At 43.6% G+C, this 22,347-nt stretch overlaps 1 protein-coding gene across 1 annotated transcript; it reads left to right on the forward strand.

The window, feature by feature from the left end:
- The first annotated feature begins 209 nt into the window (after positions 1-209).
- Positions 210-21,446, forward strand: LOC110220198 (uncharacterized). Its single transcript, XM_021004143.2, has 5 exons — positions 210-465; positions 1,741-1,896; positions 12,633-12,759; positions 13,870-13,965; positions 19,676-21,446. Exons 2-5 carry the CDS (start codon positions 1,864-1,866, stop codon positions 21,181-21,183), a joined length of 1,764 nt encoding a protein of 587 aa, XP_020859802.1. The 5' UTR covers positions 210-465; positions 1,741-1,863; the 3' UTR covers positions 21,184-21,446.
- The last annotated feature ends 901 nt before the right edge of the window (positions 21,447-22,347 follow it).

Raw genomic sequence — 22,347 nt, forward strand, 5'->3', positions numbered from 1 at the left:
AGGAGGAAGGTCTGAGTCCCAGAGCAGGGAAGGAAGGGAGGTGGCAGAGTTGTAGGAGGAGGAACTTTCAAAGTCCACCAGCCTGGTTGGGGGTGGTCCAGGTGCAATTCGAGCCTCGGGGTGGAGTTTGGAGGCCTGGGAGGAGTCTAGAGTAGAAGAGGGTAATTTTAGTGGCCAAATCATTCCACGTGATGGAGGGCAGGGCTCAGGGAGGAGAGGTAGGCAGGGTCTGAGGTCCTCCCCCTAGGAGCCATTGGAAGAAAGGGAAGTTCCTGGCTTCTCAGCTGCACTGGGCAGGGCAGGGCTCCCGGGGCTGGGGATACCAGAGTGGGCCGACTGAAAGCCTGAGCCCCTGGAACTGAGATCAAGCTGCCTCCTTCCTCTGCAGCTGGGATTGCTCTGTCTTCCTTTGAAGCTGAGATCATTCTGCCTTCCGGAAGCCAGCTCTGTGCTTGCAGGTCCTAGGTAGGTCTGAGTCGGGAAGTCAGGTCCGTGCTTAGTTGCTGCTGCCTGGCCTTTCTTTTGGGTCTCATCCTCCCTGTCTGACCTCATGCTGAGTGTCCTCCAGGATCCCTTGGAGCCCCCCTCCCTCCCGAAGCTCCTGGCTGGCTCCCCATTCCTGCCTCTTGTCCAGGCTCCCCACTGCATCCCAAACATCCTGGGGCACCATCCCCAGTTTCACCACTGGGTCACACTTACCCAACCTTCAGGCCTCCCCCAAAGGGACCCAGGAGTATTGCTTTCAGCCTCCCCTTCAGGATCCACGTATCCTGTCTCCCTGCCCCCAGCTCCTGTTCATTGTCAAGTCAACAACCTGGGCTTCCTGTAAGGACCCAGGAGTCCTGCTTCCTCATCCCCAGAGCATAACTAGGACCCAGGCACCGAAGCTCCTGCCTGGCCTCCCTTAACTGGACATGCTAGCTCCCTATCAGATTGAAGGGATTTGCTCCGTTATCTCCACCTCCAAGCTTAAGCTCCAAAGAAGGGTCCTAGGAGCCCTCCCCAGCTCCTAGTTAAACCCCAGGACATGATCATCTGCTTTCCCAGGCTCTGGGGACTCTTCTGTCATTAAGATGTCCCCTTTCCCCTCCACCAGCTTTGTTTCCATATGCTGCCTCCCTGACCCTTCCTTACCCAGGTCTCCTGCTTCTCTGCCCTGACTTTGTTCAGAGTTCTCAGGCCCCCTTCCAGTCAACTGAACCTCAGATAGGATTCTGTCTGCCACCTCAGGCTTCTCCTGGTCATTTCTGGCAGTCCTATCCTAGAGTCCTCCCCATCCTCAGCCTTCTTCTTTAGCTACCCTCCCTCCTAAATCAAGAAGTCTGTCTTTTGTCTGGAATCTGTGTGTGTGTATGTGTGTGTGTGTGTGTGTGTGTGTGTGAGAGAGAGAGAGAGAGAGAGAGAGAAAGAGAGAGAGAGAGAGAGAGAGTTGGGGCTAGGGGATGCCAAGAGAGGAGGAGAGTACCAACTGGAAGGAGGGATCTGACTCAGGGGTCACTGAGGCTTTGACTCCTCTCCTCCTATCTGGGATCTCAGAGCCCCCTCTGGCTTCTGGGTCTCTGTAGAAAGATGGGTCAGGAGAGAAGGAGTAAGAGAAGGAGGGAAGTAGTCTTCCTGTTCAGACCATCTTCATTTCAAGCCTGACCCTCCAGGTACCTCTCCTGTTGGAGTCTGTGCCGTAAGAGGAGAGCCAGGATCTTTGTAACTCCTATGGGACCTCACCCCCTTAAATCCCTGTAGGTCACCCTGCTGCCTAGGAAGAGAAGGGAAAGACATCTCCATCTCTGGGATCCTTCTTCCTCCTCAGCTGAGCCTGCAAAGGACCAAGGCTTGACCCAAGCAGGGAGCCTGGAACCAGAGGGAATGGCCCCTGGGAGCTGCAGACCCCCAGCCCAGGTGAGTGCACTCTGTCCTCAGGCTTGACCGACATCAGCCAATGAGGCCATTTCCAGAGACAGGATTGGCTGCGAGGCTGTCAGTCTTTCTTCCCTGTGGATTGTTTCTTTACAAAAATAGGCAGGGAATTGAATACAGTCATAACCGTACTGCCCTGCTCCCTCCTTTTGCCTTTTGAACTCATTCATGGCAGGTGGGCATCTTGAGCACCAACGTCCCCAGTCCCTGCCCTCTGTTTGTTTTCAGGTTCTCTCTCAGTACAAGTGACTGACAAGGGTGACCACTTCACTGGTCAGTCCCTGTCCCTAGGCATTGTGGCTTTGCTCTCTTCTTCCCGCCCAGCCCCCCTCCTCCTACACACAAGTCCTCCCCACTCTGTTTCAAGCTCTTCCCTGTAGCAACTGAAAGTCAAAGAAAACCTCTTTCCACCTGAGTCTTGTCTGGACAGGCCTGGAGCAGAGGCCTGAAGGCTCCCCCAGCTCTGGTCCTAGACTGTGTTGCCTCAGAGTCAAAATTGTCCTGGTTCTGCTCACTGACTCTGCCTCAGCTCAAATGTGTCTCCCCAGATCTCTCTGAATCTCTTCCCTTTGCCATTTTTTGAAGTCAAGTCAACAAACATTTAGAAAGTGGTTCCTCTGTGCCAGACACTGTTCAGAACTTCCTTGGATACAAAGGAAGGAAAAATCAGGTCCTGTCCTCAAGAAGCTCCCAGTCTAATGGGGGAGACATGCTGTCAGCAGCTGTGTCCAAACAAGCTCTCTGTAGTATAGAAGGAAGGTGCTTTCAGAGGGAAGGTTCTAACAGTTTTGGGAGACCAGGAAAAGCTTGTTTTCAGAGGGTAGATTTTATCAGAGACTGGAAGGAAGCCAGGAGTGGGGAGGGCATTCCAAGCATGAGAGACAGCCATTGAGAAGTCAAGGATTGGCCAGGAGGCCAGTGTCCCTGGGTCAGAGAGGAGCTGGAGGGGAGGAAGGTGTGAGAAGACTGGAAGGGGCTTGGAGCTGGTCATGCTGTCTGCTCCATGCCAGCAGCCTTATAAATATTGTCCTATTTGATCCTGTAGTAAGAATTGTCAGGGTCCTTGGTAGAGACCTTTGCAGGGACAGCCTGAATAAGACAGCTCAGGATGCGCCAGGCAGGTACACTGCCCTCTTTGTATTCACTCCATCTGTAGCAGATAGACAGGAGTGTCCTTTAGTTCCACAGATCACATATCCATGTGTCTCTATGTCTACATGGATAAACATAGGTATGTTTATTTCTATACATATATTGTGTATATGTTTATGTATGTGCACGGTATGTATGTCCCAGAGAATAATTGCTAACATTTATAAAACAGTTACAGTGCCAGGCACTGTGCTAGATAATTTACAATTATTTTCTCATTAAATCCTTATGACCACCCTGGGAGGTAGGTACTGTAATTTTAAGTAAGCTGAATCATAAAAATAAACTGATAAGTAAACTGAGGCACCTTTTTGAAAAAGAAGGAGGATGCCCTGTATTTGTAAGGGACCAAAGACAACAGTCTCTTCTTTACCAGCTAGTTAATTAGCATATATTAAGCTCCCACTATTTGCCTTCTCCCGATTAGATGAAGAGAAGGGAGTGAATAGTGTCTTTGTTATGGGGGAAGGGTGGTCCTGAAGGAGATTTTCTTTTTTTTTTCTATTCTGATTATTTTTTATTTTTTAAATTTTATTAATTTATTTTGATTTATCAATAATCACTTCCATATGCTTTTGAGTTTAAAATTTTTTCTCTTCCTTCCTCCCCACCACCCTCCCCAAGATGGTGCACAATCTGATATAGGCTATACATTTACATTCTCATTAAACATATTTTCATATTAGTGGTGTTGTAAGTAAAAATTAAAACCAATAGGAGGAACCATCAGAAAGAGGAAACAAAACTCAACAGAAGAGAAAAAAAATAGCAATTCAACTTCCCTAGTTCTTTCTTTGGATGTGGATAGCATTTTCCATCATGAAGCCTCTGGAGATGTCTTAGATCCTTGTATTGCTGGGAAGGGTTAAGTTTATCAATATTAGTCATTGCACAGTGTGGCTGTTATCGTGTACAACATTCTCTTGGTTCTGCTCATTTCACTCAGCATCAGTGCATACAAGTCCACATACAGGTTTTTCTGAAGTCAGCCTGTTCATCATTTCTTATAGCATGATAGTATTCCATTACATTCATATACCACAACTTGTTCAGGCATTCCCCAATTGATGGGCATCCTCTCAATTTCCAATTCTTTGCCACCACAAAAAAGAGCTGCTATAAATATTTTTGTACATGTGGGTGCTTTTCCCATTTGTATGATCTCTTTGGGATATAGCTCTAGAAGTGCTATTGCTGGGTCAACGGATATGCATGTTTTTATAGCCCTTTAGACATAGTTCCAGATTATTCTCCAAAATGGTTGAATCATTTCACAACTCCACCCACAATGCATTAGTGTTCCAATTTTCCTACATCTTCTCCAACATTTATCATTTTCCTGTTTTGTCATGTTGGCCAATCTGATAGGTATGAGGTGGTACCTCAGAGTTGTTTTGATTTGCATTTCTCTAATCAATAATGATTTAGAGTATTTTTTCATATGACTATAGATGGCTTTAATTTCTTCATCTGAGAACTGTCTCTTCATATCCTTTGACCATTTCTCAATTGGGGAATGGCTTGTATTCTTATAAAATTGACTTAATTCTCTATATATTTTAGAAATGAGGCCCTTGTCAGAGAGACTGGTCGTAAAAATTCTTTCCCAATTTTCTACCTTCCTTCTAATTTTACTTGCATTGGTTTTGTTTGTGCAAAAACTTTTCAATTTAATGTAAAAAAAATTATCCATTTTGCTTTTTGTAATGTTCTCTATCTCCTGTTTGGTCATGAATTCTTCTGTTCTCCATAGATCTGAAAGGTAAACTATTCGTTGCCTCCCAGTTTGCTTATAGTATCAGCCTTTATATCTAAATCATGAACCCATTTTGACTTTATTTTGGTATATGGTGTGAGATCTTGATCAATGCCTAGTTTCTACCATGCTCTTTTCCAGTTTTCCCAGCAGTTTTTTTTTTTTTAGTGAGGCAGTTGGGGTTAAGTGACTTGCCCAGAGTCACACAGTTAGGAAGTATTATGTGTCTGAGGCCGGATTTGAACTCAGGTCCTCCTGACTTCAGGGCTGGTACTTTATCCGCTTCGCCACCTAGCTGCCCCTCCAGCAGTTTTTTTTAAAGAGTGGGTTCTTATCCCCAGAAGCTGGGGTCTTTGGGTTTATGAAATAGTAGATTACTATAGTCATTGACTACTGTGTCTTACATATTTAACCTGTTCCACTGATCCACCACTCTATTTCTCAGCCAATACCAAGCAGTTGTGATGATTGCTGCTTTATAATACAATTTAAGATCTGGAATTGCTGGGCCACCTTCCCCTGCATTTCTTTTCATTAGTTCCCCTTGATATTCTGGACCTTTTGTTCTTCCAAATGAATCTTGTTATTATTTTTCTAACTCTATAAAATAATTTTTGGTAGTTTGATTGGTAAGGCACTGAATAAGTAAATTAGCTTAGGTAGAATTGTCATTTTTATTGTATTAGCTTGGCCTACCCATGAGAAACTGATGTTTTTCCAATTTTTTAGATCTGACTTTATTTGTATGAAAAGTGTTTTGTAATTGTGTTCATAGAGTTCCTGGGTTTGTTTCGGGAGGTAGACTCCCAACTATTTTATAATGTCTACAGTAAGTTTAAATGGAATTTCTCTTTCTATCTCTTGCTATTGGGCTTTGTTACTAATATATAGAAATGCTGATGATTTATGTGGGTTTATTTTATAGCCTGCAACTTTGCTGAAGTTGTTTATTATTTCAAGTAGTTTTTTACTTGATTCTCTAGGATTCTCTAAGTATATCATCATGTCATCTGCAAAGAGTGATAGCTTTGTTTCTTCTTTGCCTATTCTAATACCCTGAAGGAGACTTTCAGTACCAGTCAAAGAGGCTTGGCTCTGAAAGGTACATAAATCTCATAATTGACAAAATGGAGTGAGTTACATTTCCCCCCAAATCCCCTTTTGACAACAACACCATGAGGTAGATGCTATTATTATCTTTATTTCACAGTTGAGGAAACTGAGGCAAAGAGTGCTGAAGTGACTTGCCCAGGAGCATACAGCTAGTAAGTGTCTGAGTCTGAATTTGAACTCAGATCTTCCTGACTCCAGGCCCAGGATTCTATCTGAGTCACCAGGTTCCTCTAGCTGGGGATAGTCTTCCTCTCACTCATTTTCCCATTCCCCTCCATTCCCCCTAAAACAGAAAGAAAAGAGAATCATTAAAGCATTTGTTAAAATTCCCAGGAGGGAAGAGACAAATGCTGGGGAAAGACAGTAGATAAGCCAAACATCTTTGAAAGGAACGTGTTGATATTACCATTTACTATTGAAAAGAAGCTGATCATAATAGGAATTCATGACTTCCCCCCTAATCAATCCTCTTTCTTTTCTGCTTTGTTTATGGGAATATTTCCCCCTTTGGGGGTGAGCATCAAATTTAGAATAAATTAAACTAATAAAGAATCCTTGATTTCCTTCAAGATTCAGCTGAAATGATCCCTAAGCAGCTGGTGCCTTCCCCTGTGAGATTAATATCTGTCTACTTGTATGTGTCTTGTAGGCAGGGAGGTGGCACCGTGGTTAGACAGCAGGGTCTGGAGTTAGGAAGAACTGAGTTCAGATGCTGCTGCAGACACTTAACCAGGTGGGTAACCCTGGACAAGTCACTTAACCGCTGTCTGCCTCAATTTCCTTATCTATAAAAATGGGGATGATAACAGCAGCACCTCTCCAGGTTGTTGTGAGCCTAAATCATCAATGAAAGTGACTTGCTGAGGGCCTTCTATGTGCCAGGCACTGTGCTAAGCACCTTGAATACAAAAAAGAGGCAAAAGACAGTCCCTGCCCTCAAGGAGCTTACAATCTAATGGATGAGACAACATGCAAGTAAGTATGCAATACAGAACAAGCTATGTAAAGTATACTTAGGAAGACATTAAAAGCGGGAAGGCTGCAGAATTAAGAGGGGGTGGGGAAGACTTCCTGTAGAAAATGGGATTTTAGTTGGGACTTAAAGGAAGCCAGGGAGGTCAGGAATATGAGTGGGAGAGGGAGAGCCAGGCATGGAGACTGGTCAGAGAACACGCTGGGAGGTGAGAGATGGAGGGTCTGGTTCTTGGAACACGCAGGAGGCTGGTGTCGCTGGATTGAAGGGTAGGTGTTGGGGAATAAGGTGGGAGAGACTTGAAGGTAGCAGGAGGCTGGGTTCTGAAGGGCTTTGATGCCAAACAGCCTTTTGTATTTGATGCTGGAGGCATTATGGACCCACTTGTTGGGGTGACAGTGCTCAGACTTGCACTTTAGGGGCTGAGGGAAGATGGGCAGGAGCGGGGCAGGACTTGAGGTGGGCAGCACCCCCAGCCACTGCTCCAGTAATCCAGGGGCAAGGCGATGAGGGCCTGCACCAGGGCAGGGTCAGGGTTATCTGTCAGCGTGCTCTGGGAACCTCAAAGGGCTTATAGAAATGCTAGCTATTCTTGCAGGTCGTTATTTCCTTACCTGTAGTTTTCCCCACTGGGACCTCTTCCCTTTTGCCTTTGAATCCGGAGCCAAGCTTGGCTGGTAGTAAGTGATCAATCTGTGGTGCGCACATCCTGGCGGGAGCCATCTTTCTCTTGTTCTCACACTTGATCTGTTTCTCTCTCTTTTTTGTATGTGTGACGCAGTTGGGGTTAAGTGACTTGCCCAAGGTCACACAGCTACTAAGAGTCAAGTGTCTGAGGCCGGATTTGAACTCAGGTCCTCCTGACTCCTGGGCCGGTGCTCTATCCACTGTTCCACCTAGCTGCCCCTGCTGATCCTCTCTTAACTGAAACCAAAGTGGGAAGGAGGAAATGACAGGCTATAGATCTAGGCTCAGAGCCCAAGAAAGTCAATTTGTCAGAATAATAAAGATCGAAAAAGGAAGGAAAGGTCTGGAAAAAGACCCACTCAATCAACAATTTCTTAAAGTACCTACTCTGTGCCAGGCACCATACTAGGTGTAAAAGATAAAGCTACAAAGAATGAATTTATACCTATTTAAACGAGCTTATGTTCTAATGGAGGAGACAACACTAACACTTCAATGTAGAGATGGCATAAATAGAAAGGGAATAAATTCAAATAAATGCAAAGTGGCCAGAGGGCAGCAGCAGTTGGAGGCAGCAGGCATGGCTTCATGCAGAAGATGGTGCTGGAGGGGTGAGAGAGATGTTCCAAGGTGGAGGGAAGGAGGGAGCTCCAGGTAAGGGGGCCAAGCAGTGCACAGAAAGAGAAGTGGGAGATGAGGATCCCAGAGAAGGCCCACGTGGCAGGATCTCAGAGGACAGGAGGCTGAGGAGGGTCTGAAGATCCTGGAAGGGGACGTTGGGGCCAGCTGGGGCAGGGCTCCCCAGCCTCAGGAGAGGGCTGATGTTTGGGCCTAGAACAAGAGGCATTCATTGACATTGGCTGAGCAGAACAGTCACGTGGTCAGAGCTGTACTTGAGGAAAATGACTTTGGCAGGAGTGTGGAGGGTGGGACTAGAGACAAGAAGCAGGGCACCCAAAGAGGAGGGTGTGGAAGGAAGGGAAGAGAATAAGCATTTATATAGCACCTACTGTGTGCCTGGCACTGTGCTAAGTGCTCTGCAAATATTAGCTCATTTGGTCCTCCCAACAACCCTGGGGCACAGGCTGCTGCTGTTGTCCCCATTGTATGGTTAAGGAGACTGAGGCTAAGATAGGTTAAGTGACTCGCTGAGAGTCACATGGCTAGGAATTTTCTGAGGCCAAATTTGAACTCAGCTCTTCCTGACTTGAGGGCCAGCCTGGCTCTATGCACTTTGTTATGTAGATGCCCTTATCTTAAACATCAGAAGCTAGATAGTTTTTTCCTTGAAAATGCATTGGGAATGGACTTCAGGAAAACCTGGAAAGACTTGTATGGACTGATGCTGAGTGAAGTGAGCAGAACCAGGAGAACATTGCACACAGTGACGGCCACATTGTGTGATGACTAGCTCTGATAGACTTAGCCCTTCTCAGCAATGCAAGGATCTGAGACATCTCCAAGGCCTCATGATGGAAAATGCTATCCACATCCAAAGAAGGAACTATGGAGTTTGAATGCAGACTGAAGCAGACTATCTGCTCTTTTTTTCCTTTCTGTTGTGTTTTGTTTCCTCTTTCTGGTGGTTCCTCCTATTGGTTCTAATTCTTACTTACAACATCACTAATATAAAATGTGTTTAAAAGGAATGTATACATATAACCTGTATCAGATTGGGTGCCATCTTGGGGAGGGAGGGGGAGAAAAATATAAAACTCAAAAGCTTATGGAAGTGAATGCTGATAAATCAAAATAAATCAATAAAAAAAAAGAAAGAAAATGCATTGTGACCATCCTCCTGGCTTGGTTGGCTCAGGGGACTAAAGGCTCAGGCTGCTGATTGAACTTCCTAGGCTGGGCGGGACTGATAGCCACAAAGAGCTCCCCGATGCTTGGCTAAAGTGATAGGCCTGATGGGAGCTTCACTGATCTGAACCAGGTCTCAGTGTCCTCAACAAACCATTGGCAGATAAACAGAATATAATTGAAAGAAGGAAGGCACTAGAATTAAGAGGAATTGCAAAGTCCACTTCCTGTAGAAGATGGGGTGTTAGTTAAGACTTGCTGCAAAGCCAGTAGACAGAGATAGGAGAGGATTCCTTTGATGGAGGACAGCCAGAGAAAATGCCCTGCCCAGAGAGATGGAATGTTTTCTTCTGGTGTGACAAGGAGGCCAGGGTCATTGGACCAGTGAGTGGGGGCAGGAAATCAGGTGTGAGGAGACCAGAATACCAGGCGATGTCCAGGTCATGATGGGCTTTCAATGCAAGACAATTTGTATTTGATCCTGGAGGTGGTAGGGAGCCACTGGAGTTTATGGAGTAGAGGAGTCACATGATCAGACCTGCAGTTTAGGGAAATTGCTTTGTGGACCAAATGGAGGACCCATTGGAGTGGGGGCAGCCTTGAGGCTGGCTGACCCAGCAGCAGGCTACTGCAGCAGTCCGAGGGCCACATGATGAGGACCTGCACCAAGGTGGTTGTAGTGTCAGAGGGGAGAAGAGGGCGTGATTGAGAGATGTTGCAAGGTACAATCCACAGACCTGGGCATCAGATAAGAGAAGTGGGGAGAGAAATGGGAGTTGAGAATGATGCCTAGGTTTGCTGGAAGCATGGTGTTGCCTTTGACAGTAAGAGGGAAGGTAAAAAGTTCTCTTCTGGACCTGGTGAGTTTATACTACTGGACATCATGTTGGCGATATTTAAAGGAGGCTGGGAGCAGAGTTAGCTCAGGTTGAAGGGCTTCTGTTTTTAAGGTAAAATAAGGGGCAGGTTCTGGAATGAGAAGGATTGGGTCTTCAATGGTCCATCAATAGTAAGCACCTACCATGTTCCAGGTCAGGTGCCAAGGGGCTGGAAATTCAAATTTAAGATGAGAGACAGTTCCTGCCCTCACAGAGCATATGATCTAATGTGGGAAGACACCATACAGAAGGAAACTGAAAAGTGGAGAGGGATGGCAGCAGGTACCAGACCCTGGGGTGTGGTGAAGTCAATGAGAAATGCCAAAGGAGTGTAGCAGGTGAGAAATGAGGAGTATTTAAGCTGAGCTCTCCCCTTAAATGGAGGTTTGGTTTCCATGGCCCCACCCTCTAATCAGAGAGGCAGAGGGTAGTGATGACTGATGAGACATTACAGGGGTATGAGGTTATCCCAGTAAGAGACTCTGGTGCATGGCGAATGAATCAGTCAAATAAATCTCACAGGTAGTGCAGCTAGGTGAGAAATGAGAGGTATGAGCTGAGCCCTCTCCTTAAATGGATGTTTGGAGTTCATGGCCCCACCCCACACTGGTGAAGGATGGATGTGGGAAGAGAGAAAAAACTTTGGAATAGAAGGCAAAGAAGTTTGGAAATTTCTGTTGGGAGTGAGTTAGGAATTTTAATTATCAATCGACAAAGGACTGCCTTCCTTCAGTGAGAGTGTGGGCCCTGTGAATAAATTCTATGAAATGAAAAACAATGAGTTAAGAGGCTCTAGTTGGAAGAAAAGGTGGAAAGAGATCAATCAGTTCCTTAACTGTTCATAAGAGAAATATTAGAAAGATAGGATGTTAAAGATGAAATGTGATTTCAAATAGATCAGAAATCTGTTGTTTAAAAGAACAAACCAAAATGATGAAAAAGTAAAAAGCATTTTATCCACATGATAGAGAATTGCTCCAACATAATAGAAACTCTAAAAAAAGTGAGTTGTATACCTATAATGGAAATGGAAGAAAATGACCCCGAAGACCATCAGATTCCTAGCACACTGGCCAAATGTGTTCTCCATTTAGCAGGTTGGAGAAATAAATGACCTAGCCCAAGGATGGACATATTTTCAGGTCTGGTCAGCCCCTCCTCCATGTGGTTCATCAGTCTGCCTCAATTCATTCTCCCAGTTCCCAGAGATTGAGGGGCATGTTTAGACCCTTTATTTTTCATGAGGCAGCTGGTAACGTCTTCCTCAGGAATTAGATCAAACCCACATCTTGGTTAAATGAAGGAAACTTCCTTTCCCCTTCTTGATTACTCTGATTTCTATATAGCTAAATTTCAAAATTAATGAATATATGCTATTAAGAAATGAAAGTGATCATAAAGCAAAGGCATAAGATGTCTTGGCTATCATACATCATTGCAGAGCCACCTCAAGTCCTCAATACAACAATTTTGTTTTTTGTTTAGTTTTTGCGTAGTCATTTTGGGTTTTGCTTAGTCATTTTTAAATGTTGTGTAAGTTTTCGTGGGCCCCTAGCCCCCTTTTTTGAAGTGGGTTTTCTTGGTAAAGAGTGGTTTGCCATTTTTTCTCCAGCTCATTTTATAGATGAGAAACCTGAGGCAAAAGTATTAAGGGACTTACCTGGAATCACACAGCTAGGAAGTGTCTGAGATCACATTTGAACTCAAGTCTTCCTGACTGTAGGTCCAGTGTTCTATCCATTGTCCTCCTTATAGCAGGAAACAATCTCATATGACTCAATTTAGTCCGGATTCTGATTAACTAACCGATAAGAATGCTTTTCATGTTTTCATCTAGATGAGATTTTATTTCAGACACCTAGGAAACAAACTAGATCTTTTCTTTTCTTCACTTTTTTCAGTTATCACAGGAAGCATTTTAATCACCCCCCCCCAATACCAAATATTTGCTAGTATCTCATCAGCTCTTTGTGGAATTTTCTTTGTAGCATGTCACTTACGTCTGTTCTGATGAGGTAGAAATTTCACATCACCTTCTCCCTTTCTCCTCCAGAAGTCTTCGTGTATCTCTGATAGAACACATAATTTCTTTGATTCTATAAGGAGAAGCAATTCCCAGTAACACATTTCTCAATTTTATTTCAACTGCAAATATAAACTGATATTGTCAATATTCCATTGGGCTTTTCATGACCATGGTTTTAAGTGTTGGCTCTGACACTCACAAAGGGTATGGCCTTCGGGAAAATCCCATCTCTGTGCTTCTGTTTCCTCATGTAAATTGATGAGGGTTGGACTAGATGAATTCTGGAGTCTCTTTCACCTCTAAGTCCTATGACTTTTGATGGTTTAGGAGTTGGTGACATTCAAGGATGTGGTTGTGGACTTCACCCCAGAGGAGTGGGGTCTCTTGAACCATTCTCAGAAAGAGCTGTACAAGGAGGTCATGGTGGAGAATACCCGGAACCTGCTGTCCCTGGGTAAGGACACTTCCCCTGGTAAATCTGAATCCACTATAAGAGTCACTGCCTTCATTCCTTCCCTAATGTGCAGGGTTTCTAGCGTTTATCAAGGATTAGAAAGGCCAAAGTGCTGATTTCTTGTGTCCTACAGACAGGATCCTCCTGCTGCCTGGTTTTCCTGTAAAAGGTCTTTGTAGTGTGGGATAGAGAGTAGGGGTGTCCTTTGTTGCCACTGAAGCTGCCTCTTACTGGTTCTAGGGAGCCTGAGGTCAAAGATCAAGCCAGTTGGAAGAATCTCAGACTTGGAAGTCATCTTAGAGGTTGTGTCCAGTCTAACCTCTCCCTGAATCTGAATTTTCTCTGCCAGACTTCTGGAGACTTCCCAGGCAGCTTTTCCTTGGAGATGAGCAGTGAAGGAAGCCCTTACCTCCCAAAGCAGCCTTTTCCCCCTTGGATTGGGTCGGGTCTTTGGAATGCTCTTCTTGTCAACCAGCATAGATTTGTAGCTCACAACTCCTAGTCTTGCTCTCAGAAGCCTGGTATAGCAAGTGTTCTCTCTTTTTACCACCCCAGAATTCCAGCCCAGCTGGTGGGAAAGGAAAGGAAGAGAATAAGCCTTTATGTCTACCTGCTGTGTGCCAGGCACTGTGCTAAGAGCTTTCTTTAAAAATGTTATTCAATTTGATTTTCACAGCAAGCCTGTGAGTTAGAGGATGGAATTGTGCCCATTTTTACAGTTGAGGAAACTGAGGTAAACGGAGGTTAAGTGACTCACCTGGAACATTTAGCTAATGACTGTCTGAGACCCAATTTGAACTCACAGCTTCCTGAATCCAGACCCCAGGCTTTCTCCACGGCAATAACAGCTGCTTCCTAATTTCTAGATAATGGAATCTATGGTATCAGCCCATCCTTCTCTGGAGGAAGTGGAGAAAACAGAATTTTCTGATTTTGAAGTGGCTTCCAAATGATCTCCTTCCCATCCCCAATCAAAGCTCCTAACCATAAATACCATGGAAACCATCTCTGAGTAGTCTTGTGACCCTTCCTGCATGCCTCCTTTCCCTAAAGAGAACTGAATTATGAGTGTCTCTCCATCCTCACCCCTTCCTTATTCCCCATGGCCAGGACTGCCAGTTCTCAGAGAAGGTTTGATCTCCCATTTTGGACAAGGGGAAGCACCACGGATGCAGGAGCAAGAAGACCTCAGAACCTCCTGTCCGGGTGAGTGAGGGGAAAGCAGGTCTGTGAGGGCTGTTATCACAAGAGGCGGCTGCATTACACAGTGAGGGGAGTGCTAGACTTGGGGGCAGGAAGACCTGGCTTAAGATTCTTTTTTTAGCAGTGGAATCCTGGGCAAGTCACTGAGCCTCTGACCCTCAGTTTCCCCATCTGTGAAATGAAGGGGTTGGACACTGTGACCTTTTGCTTCTATTCCATTGATAAAACTATGAGTCTGTAACATCCATTGTTTGGAACTTTGGGTCATGGAGCTCTCCTGAAGGTATCCAGAAAGGGTCTAGGCTGTCTGATAGAAGGTCTTTACTAGGCTGTCAAGTCAACAAGCATTTATCAAGGACTGGGGATTCAAAGAAAGGCAAGGGGCATCCCCTGCTCTCAAGGAAGTCACAGACTAGTGGGGAAGACAACATGGACAGAACGATGTAAAATATGCCAACTCCAGGTTAGATTGGAGCTAGTCAGGGAGGGAAGGCACTTAGATTAAGGGGGGTTGGAAAAGCCTTACTGTGGAGGGTAGGCTTGAGCTGGGGCCTCAGAGAAGCCGGGAGGAGCATTCTAGGCATGAGGGGCAGCCCTGGAAAGCCCATGGAGACTGGAGATGGTGTGTCCTGTTCAAGGCATAGAAAGGAGGCCTTTGCTACTGGATTATATGTGGAGGGGGAGTAAGATGAAAGAAGACTGGAAAGGGAGGAGAGGGGCAGATGATGAAGGCCTCTAAGAGCCCAGCAGAGGATTTTGTATGTCATCCTGGTGCTAGGGAGCCTCTGCAGTTTATTGAGGAGGCAGTGACGTCAGATGGGAGCTTGAGGAAGAAGAACTTGACAGCTGGGTAGAGCATTGACTGATCTAGGGAGAGACTTGAGGCAGTGACACCAAACAGCAGGCTTTTCCAATACCAAAGGGGTGAAGTAATTGGAGCCTGAACCTAGAGACTGGCTGTGTTGGGAGACGGGGCTGTATGTGAGAGATGTTACAGAGGTGGAATCAACAGGACTTTCCGAAAGATTGAAGATGGGGTGCGGGGGAGGTGGTGGTATGAGTGTGAGAGATGGTGAGCAGTGGATGACGTCTCTTTTATGAGCCTGGACAATAGAAGGGGTGACCTGGATGGTGTTAGGAAAGGAGGAAGGTGGGAGAGTTGGGGGAAGGATAAAGAGGTTAGTTTGGGACATGGCAGGAGGAGAACCCAAAGAGAGGAGAATCACCAAAACCTAGAGAGAAGAAAGTATCAAGGAAAGGGGATGAGTAATGGTGTCAGAAGCTGCAGAGAGGTCAAGAAGGATGAGGATTAAGAAAAGGGCCTTTTGATTTAATAATTAGGGGATCACTGGTAACTTTGGAGAAGGGAGTTTTAGTTAAAGAATGAAATTTGGAGCCAGACTGCAGAGTTTTATAGAAAGTAAGAGTAAAGGAGTTGGAGACCCCAAGTGTAGATGGCCATCTCTAGGTGTTTAGCTATGAAAGGGAAGAGAGATATAGGCAATATCTACTGGGCATGGATGGATCAAGTGAGGGTTCTTTGAGGACCGGAGGGAAATGATGGAATGGGATCACTGGGGCAAGTTTGCCTTGTCAAGCAGGAGGGCCCCGTCTTCATGTGATAGTGGGGTAAAGGAGGAAAAGAAGGTGTCTGATTTATGTGAGTTGGGAAGGAAATAAGAGAGCTCTTGGTAAATATCTGTTTCAGTGAAATAAGAGGCCAAGTTCTCAGCTGAGGTTGGTGTGAACAAGCCATATGGGAAGGCTGGGGAGGAATGAAAAGATTTGGAAAAGCTGCTATGATGGGTGGGATAGGGAGTCATGGAGTTGGCAAAGGATTGCCTTGCCACAGTGGGGGCCCAGCTGAGATTATGTTGCCTGAATTTGTAGTGGATCCAGGTGACCTGGTTTCATGATTTTCTTTCTCTCCATTCAGCAGCAGTGAGTAGGAACAAAGGTGGTGTCTTACCGCCATCCATATCTGAGGCTTGCATAAGTCACCAACCCATGTTCCTTTCCTGATCTTTATGGTGCAATCTTTGTCTCTTTGCTTGGGGAATCACTGGCCAGATTCATGTAGGTGGCTGGCACCCTCACTTTGGGGAGATGGCAGGTAGAGATCCCTTGGTGTCTCCCAGCAACCTTTGGGATCTCCAGTATTTGTTCCGGTTTCTCATCCACATTAAGACAGGACAAAGATAACTCCTTATATGTAATGAAGTGAAAGAAGAGAGAAATCAGGGCTGGGGCCAGAACCTACACTTGGCCAATAGAGAGGGAGATTAGATTCCAGGGACTGAGGTGGAAGTTAGGGCCTTGTATGGGACCTGAGCCCAGGCAGACATTCAGTAAACATTAATAAAGTACCTACTATGTTCTAGGCACTGCGCTGAGCTCTGGGGATATAAGGAAAGGCAACAGACAGTCCCTGATGTTAAGGAGCTCCCAATCTAGGAGATGAGTTGAGAAGTGACAGATCATGAGCCTCAGTCTTAGCTGAGCCAGGCGAAAGAACGTCTTTTGCTGTGGAAATACAGTAAGTTCAACAGCAAGCTAAGTAAATACCAGGAGAGAGGACAATGGCCATTCAGGAAGGAGGGCAGAATTGAGGAAAAATTAGCCAAACAAATAATGACAACAGCTAACAGTTATATGGTGCCTTAGAAAAGCCAAGCGCTTTGCAAACACCATCACATTTGATCCTTATGAGCACCCTAGGAAGCAGGTGCTGTTATTATCCTCTTTTAGAAATAAGGAAACTGAGGCAACCTGAAGTACTGTGACTTGCCCAAGGTCATGTTGCTAGCAAGTCTCTGAGGTGGCTCTCGAACGCAGGTCTTCTTGACTCCAGGCCCAGCTCTCTATCTGTGGCACCCCCAGCTGTGTTTTGATTGATAAGCAGAAGACAGTGAAAATGTTTTCTCATCCATGGATGAGGTGGGAAATGGGAGGAGAATTTTACAAGTCATCTTGCTGAGAGTTGAGAGCTTTGTGTTTTTAGTTCCCTATATAGCCAACAAAATACACAATGTGAATTACTAGGTACTATAGAAAAGATTTATTTTTCTATTGGCTAATGACAAGTGGTGTATTAAATAAGTGTATGTGAAGGTCAATTGTACATATTGTTTTGTTTTTTTTAAAAAAAACAATGTTCATATATATATATGTATATCTCAAAGAATCTAAGGAAAGAGTCTTGTGAGATATAACTTTCTTCTTTCTACCATTGGCACACTGGCTATACTCTCACAAAAAGTCTTCTGAATGACTGACTGATGTTGCTTACCAATTCATTTGAAAATCTGTCTGCTAGGCTGAAGAATAGTAGCACAAGTGGAAGGTAAGTTCAAATCAGAAAACAGCACTATACAGACTCTTTTTGTAGAAGAATTGTGATGGTCCATGATAATTTCAAGATGACTTGTAAGGTGTTCGTGGTTTTCAAAGAGCCTGCCATTTAGGCAAATACTTGTAACTTCATGATCTGGTGATTACTCTGCTGATGACATGTCCTTACAAAGTCACCTGGGAATGAAGGAACTACTCTGGTACAGTGACAGAAAGCAAATGACCAGAAGTGTACACTTCTGGCCGTCTACTGGGAATTGAGTTCCATGCACATTTCAAACCTTTCTGCCTGTTGGGAAACAATTTGATGTCAGGTTGAAAAAACTAGAGGAAATGTTGTGCCTAATCAGAAGTGGTCAGAGTTTGATGTAATCACTGCCTGAACTTGAAAAACATCGTAGGCTTGATCAGCACAGTTTGGAGTCACTGGAAAAGGAAAACCATTAAGCTTGAAACGTGTACATGTTTGTTGTTCCAGAGGAGAATTTATATCTTTACATTTATTTAAAAATATTTACAACAAAATTGAGCGTTTATTTTCTGCTCAGTGTTTCATTAAAGAATTTTTAGCTCAAACTGCAGCTTAGACCATTATTGTGAATCCCAAAAGGGTTTGTCAATCACAAAATAGGAAGGGCTCCTATAGGACTAACAGTGAAGCATGCTGTGCACTTGCTGACAGAAGGGTGATAGACTCAAAGTCTATCATAAGATAATATTTTTGGACATTGGAAATGGATAGATTTTTTTTTTATCATGTTTATTCTGAGGATTTTGGTTTTTCTTTTTTTAATTAGGAAGTAGAAAATTCAAAGATACATTTAAAAAAAATAGATAATGGCTATCCTAAAAAAGTGATGGGCAGGTGCAGCTAGGTGGCACAGTGGATAGAGCACTGGCCCTGGAGTCAGGAGGACTGAGACACATAATACTTCCTCTCTGTGTGACTCTGGGAAAGTCACTTAACCCCAATTGCCTCACTAAACCAAACCAAAACAAAACAAACAAAAAAAAAGTGATGGGCAAGAACAGAAGTGTGCTTCAAGTGAATACAAAAACCAAGGTTGGCAGTCATGATGTGGTCTTAGACATGAGGAAAGAAAAAGTAAGGATAAGAGGAAAAGGATCATCAGGGAAATTGAACTATGTTCACGTAGATGTTATGGTAATGGAATAATATAAATACTTACTATATGTGCCACAAATGGTACACCTGTCATGATAAAAATCTGTAGTAAAGAGAAGCTGAGACACAAAGGTCTGAGCACGATCAATTTATCAACAAGGCTGGCAATCACCAATAAATAGGATCCAAGACTCGTCGGTAGCCAGGGATCCATCTGGCAGTCCGAGCAGCTCACCAGATCTGCAGTCTCTGTAGCTATGACTAGACTGCATCCTCCAACCTTAGGTAGCTTTTCTGACTGTGCAGAGTACGGGACACATTTGGAAGATGGATATTCAAATCCTGCCACTGGTTCTTAGGAGCTGTGTGCCTTATCAGAGGCTCAGGCAAAGATCTTAGACTTCTCCACTTAAATGTATCCTTAGACCAAATGTCAGTGAACCATAATGTTAACCTCTGTGAATCCCCCTAAATATGCTGACACAGCCACTGAAGGACAGTGACATTGAGGTACATACTATCATTAAGAGGGAAAATAACCTCCAAAAGACTGAGATGGAACTGATTGTTTAAGTGCTGAATCCTGGTACTTAGCAACTATAGCATTTCAATTTATGCATTTCAAAAATAACGAACTCAAATTAATTTTTACAGTACATTTCTCATAGTATTCATTTGGGAATAACTCATACTTGTGCAGCAATGTCTCTAAAATGATATTAAAGACATGCCAAGTGTCTCACTGGACACTTGTTGAAACTGCACACACACTTGCAAATACAAACAAGGGAATATGCAATAATAAAATGTTTTTTCTTTAAAAAAAAGAAGTGCAGTAGAGAAAGGCCATCTAACACTGAGGACAGAACACACCCAGTCATAGAGTTTGAGTGATGTTGGTCAGGTCACTCAGCCATCCGAGCTCCTGGCCCGAGTTGTGAATGTAATGAGAATGCTGGGCTTGCCTGTGTCTCAGGTTTGTTGTGAGGATCCAGTGTTGTTGTATGTGAAGCTCTTTGTACATCCTGGGGATGTGAGATAATGGCATTTTCAAATGATTAATTCTCCCCATTTAAGTTCAAAGACTCTTCTCTTTCCCTGGGCAATAGATAATAAATCAGTTAACTTTATGCCAGTGGAGAGAAGAGTATAGATTTGTGTATATATTTGTGTGTCCAGTTGTGTGTATACACACACACACACACACACACACACACGTTTGCTTTTTTTCTTCAGATGGAGAGACGAGGCTTGAAATGAAGGATACTACTGTCAAGCTGAGCATTTCTGTGGATGAATCCCAACAGCAGAGATTCAGTAATCATGGTCACTGCAACCTCAATTTGAAGGAAATCTGTAACTCTGATATCAAGAAAGAGAAAAAACAAAAGAGTCACTGCGAATTTGATAAAGATGGAAAGAGTTTTAGGCAATGTTCAGTCCTAATTCGCTGTATGGAGAGGACCTCAGGGAATGGCTGTTTGTGGGATAGTAAAAGTAGGAAATGCTTTACTGAACAGGTGGGCCTTGTTGAGGCTCCTGAGAAGCTTTCTGAAGTGCAGACTTATCAATGTAATCAATGTGGGATGGCCTTCAGCTTGAATTCAGACCTAATTAGACATCAGAAAAGTCACACTGGAGAAATGCTTTATATATGTAATGAGAGTGATAAAACCTTTAGTTGTAATTCAAAGCTCATCAACAACCAGAGAATTCAAAATGGAAAAAAATATTATGGATGTAAGGAATGTGGTAAAGCCTTCAAGCGGCAGTCATCCCTTGTTCACCATCAGAAATTTCATACTAATGAAAAGCTACATAAATGTATGCAATGTGAAAAGGCCTTCAGGCGACAGTCATCCCTTATTTCCCACCAGAGTATTCATACTAGAGTGAAACCTCATGAGTATCATAAGGGTGGTAAAGCTCTCAGTGAAAACTCATCCCTTATTGTACATCAGAGAAGCCACAATGGAGAGAAACCTTATGAATGTAATCAATGTGAAAAGACTTTCAGACAGCGTTTGCATCTTACTCATCATCAGAGAATGTACAATGTGGAGAAACATTATGAGTGTAATCAATGTAGAAAGACTTTCAGTTGCAGTTCTAATCTTACTAAACATCAGAGAATCCACACTGGAGAGAAACCTTATGAATGCAGTCAATGTGGAAAGGCTTTCAGATGCAGTTCTAGTCTTGGTAAACATCAGAGAATCCATACTGGAGAGAAACCTTATAAATGTAATCAATGTGGAAAGACTTTTGGAAGAAGTTCCAATCTGGCTGTGCATCAGAAAACTCATACTGGAGAGAAACCTTATGAATGTAATCAATGTGGAAAGACTTTCCGACAGCACTATAATCTTTTGGAACATGAGAGAATCCACTCTGGAGAGAAACCTTATGAATGTAATCAGTGTGGAAAGACTTTCAGATGCAGCTCCATTCTTGCTATCCATCGGAGAGTCCATACTGGAGAAAAACGTTATGAGTGTAATCAATGTGGAAAGGCTTTCAGAAGGAGCTCTGGTCTTGCTATACATCAGAGAATCCACACTGGAGAGAAGCCTTATGAATGTCATCAGTGTGGAAAGCCTTTCAGATGCAGTTCTAGTCTTGCTGATCATCAAATAATCCACACTGGAGAGAAGCCTTATGACTGTAATCAATGTGGTAAGACTTTCAGAGGCAGGTCAGGTCTTGCTAAACATCAGAGAATCCACACTGGAGAGAAATCATAAGAATATTTTCAATGTGGAAAAACTTTCAGAGAGAGAGAAAGAGAGCTCCAATGTTGCTGAACATCAGAGGATCCACGCTAGAGAAAAAGCTTATGAATGTAATCATCGTGGAAAGACTTTCAGATGCAGCTCCAGTCTTGTTGACCATGAGAGAATCCACACTGGAGAAATGTTATGACTGTAATCTATTTGAAAAGACTTTTAGACACAGCTCCAGTCTTGCTCTGCATCAGAGAATCCACACTGGAGAGGAGCTTCATAAATGTCATGAATGTGGCAAATCTTTTAGAGACCACTCATCTTTTATTGTATATCAGAGAATCCACACTGGAGAGAAACCTTATGAATGTCATCCTAGCAACAGTCCTTTCTTTCCCATCTGAGAAGTCATACTAGGTAGAAATTTTATTACTCTAATGAATGAGGAAAGACATTCATATGGATTACCGAACTTGTTAGACATCAGAAAATTCATTCTGGGCACAAGCTAAATATGAACCTAATGTGGGAAAACCTTCAGTCAGAGATCATCTCTTATTTTGCACTGGAGAATTATAGTGGAAACCTTATGATGTGCTCAATGTGGACATGCCTTTTGCTGGAAGAAGGAAGTCCCTAGACATCATTATATTCACACTGGAAAGAAGTCTAATAAAAGCAATAATTGTGGGAAATCCTTTACGTGGAGCTCCAGCTTGGCTATACTTTGGAGAAATTATACTGAAGGTAAAAACATGGATCTAATTAACAAGGGGAAGACCTCTTGCTTCAGCACACACATAATTAGACAAACCCAAATTTCATACTGTTCATTGAGCCCTATAAATGTAATGATTTTTTCCCTGAAATGCTATTGTTTTCCAGTAATCCTCAATAATAGTCCATAGCATTCATGTACCATAACTGTACCTACCAGCCATTCCCCAATTGATTGATATTCACCTGTTTCCTATTCTTTGTTGAAACAAAAATTATGGTATAAATATTTTATTAAGCATTGAATGCTTATTCCTGTGATGATTTCTTTAGGATGGTAGGTGGCACAGTGGATAGAGTACCGCTTCTGGAGCCACAAGACCTGAGTTCAAATCCAGTCTCTGACACTTACTATCTGTGTGACTCTGGGCAGATTATTTAATCTTTTACTGCCTCAGTTTTCCCCAT

Source organism: Phascolarctos cinereus, unplaced genomic scaffold (genome assembly GCF_003287225.1).
Source record: "Phascolarctos cinereus isolate Bilbo 61053 unplaced genomic scaffold, phaCin_HiC Scaffold_726;HRSCAF=1367, whole genome shotgun sequence".
Classification (NCBI taxonomy): Eukaryota; Metazoa; Chordata; class Mammalia; order Diprotodontia; family Phascolarctidae; genus Phascolarctos; species Phascolarctos cinereus.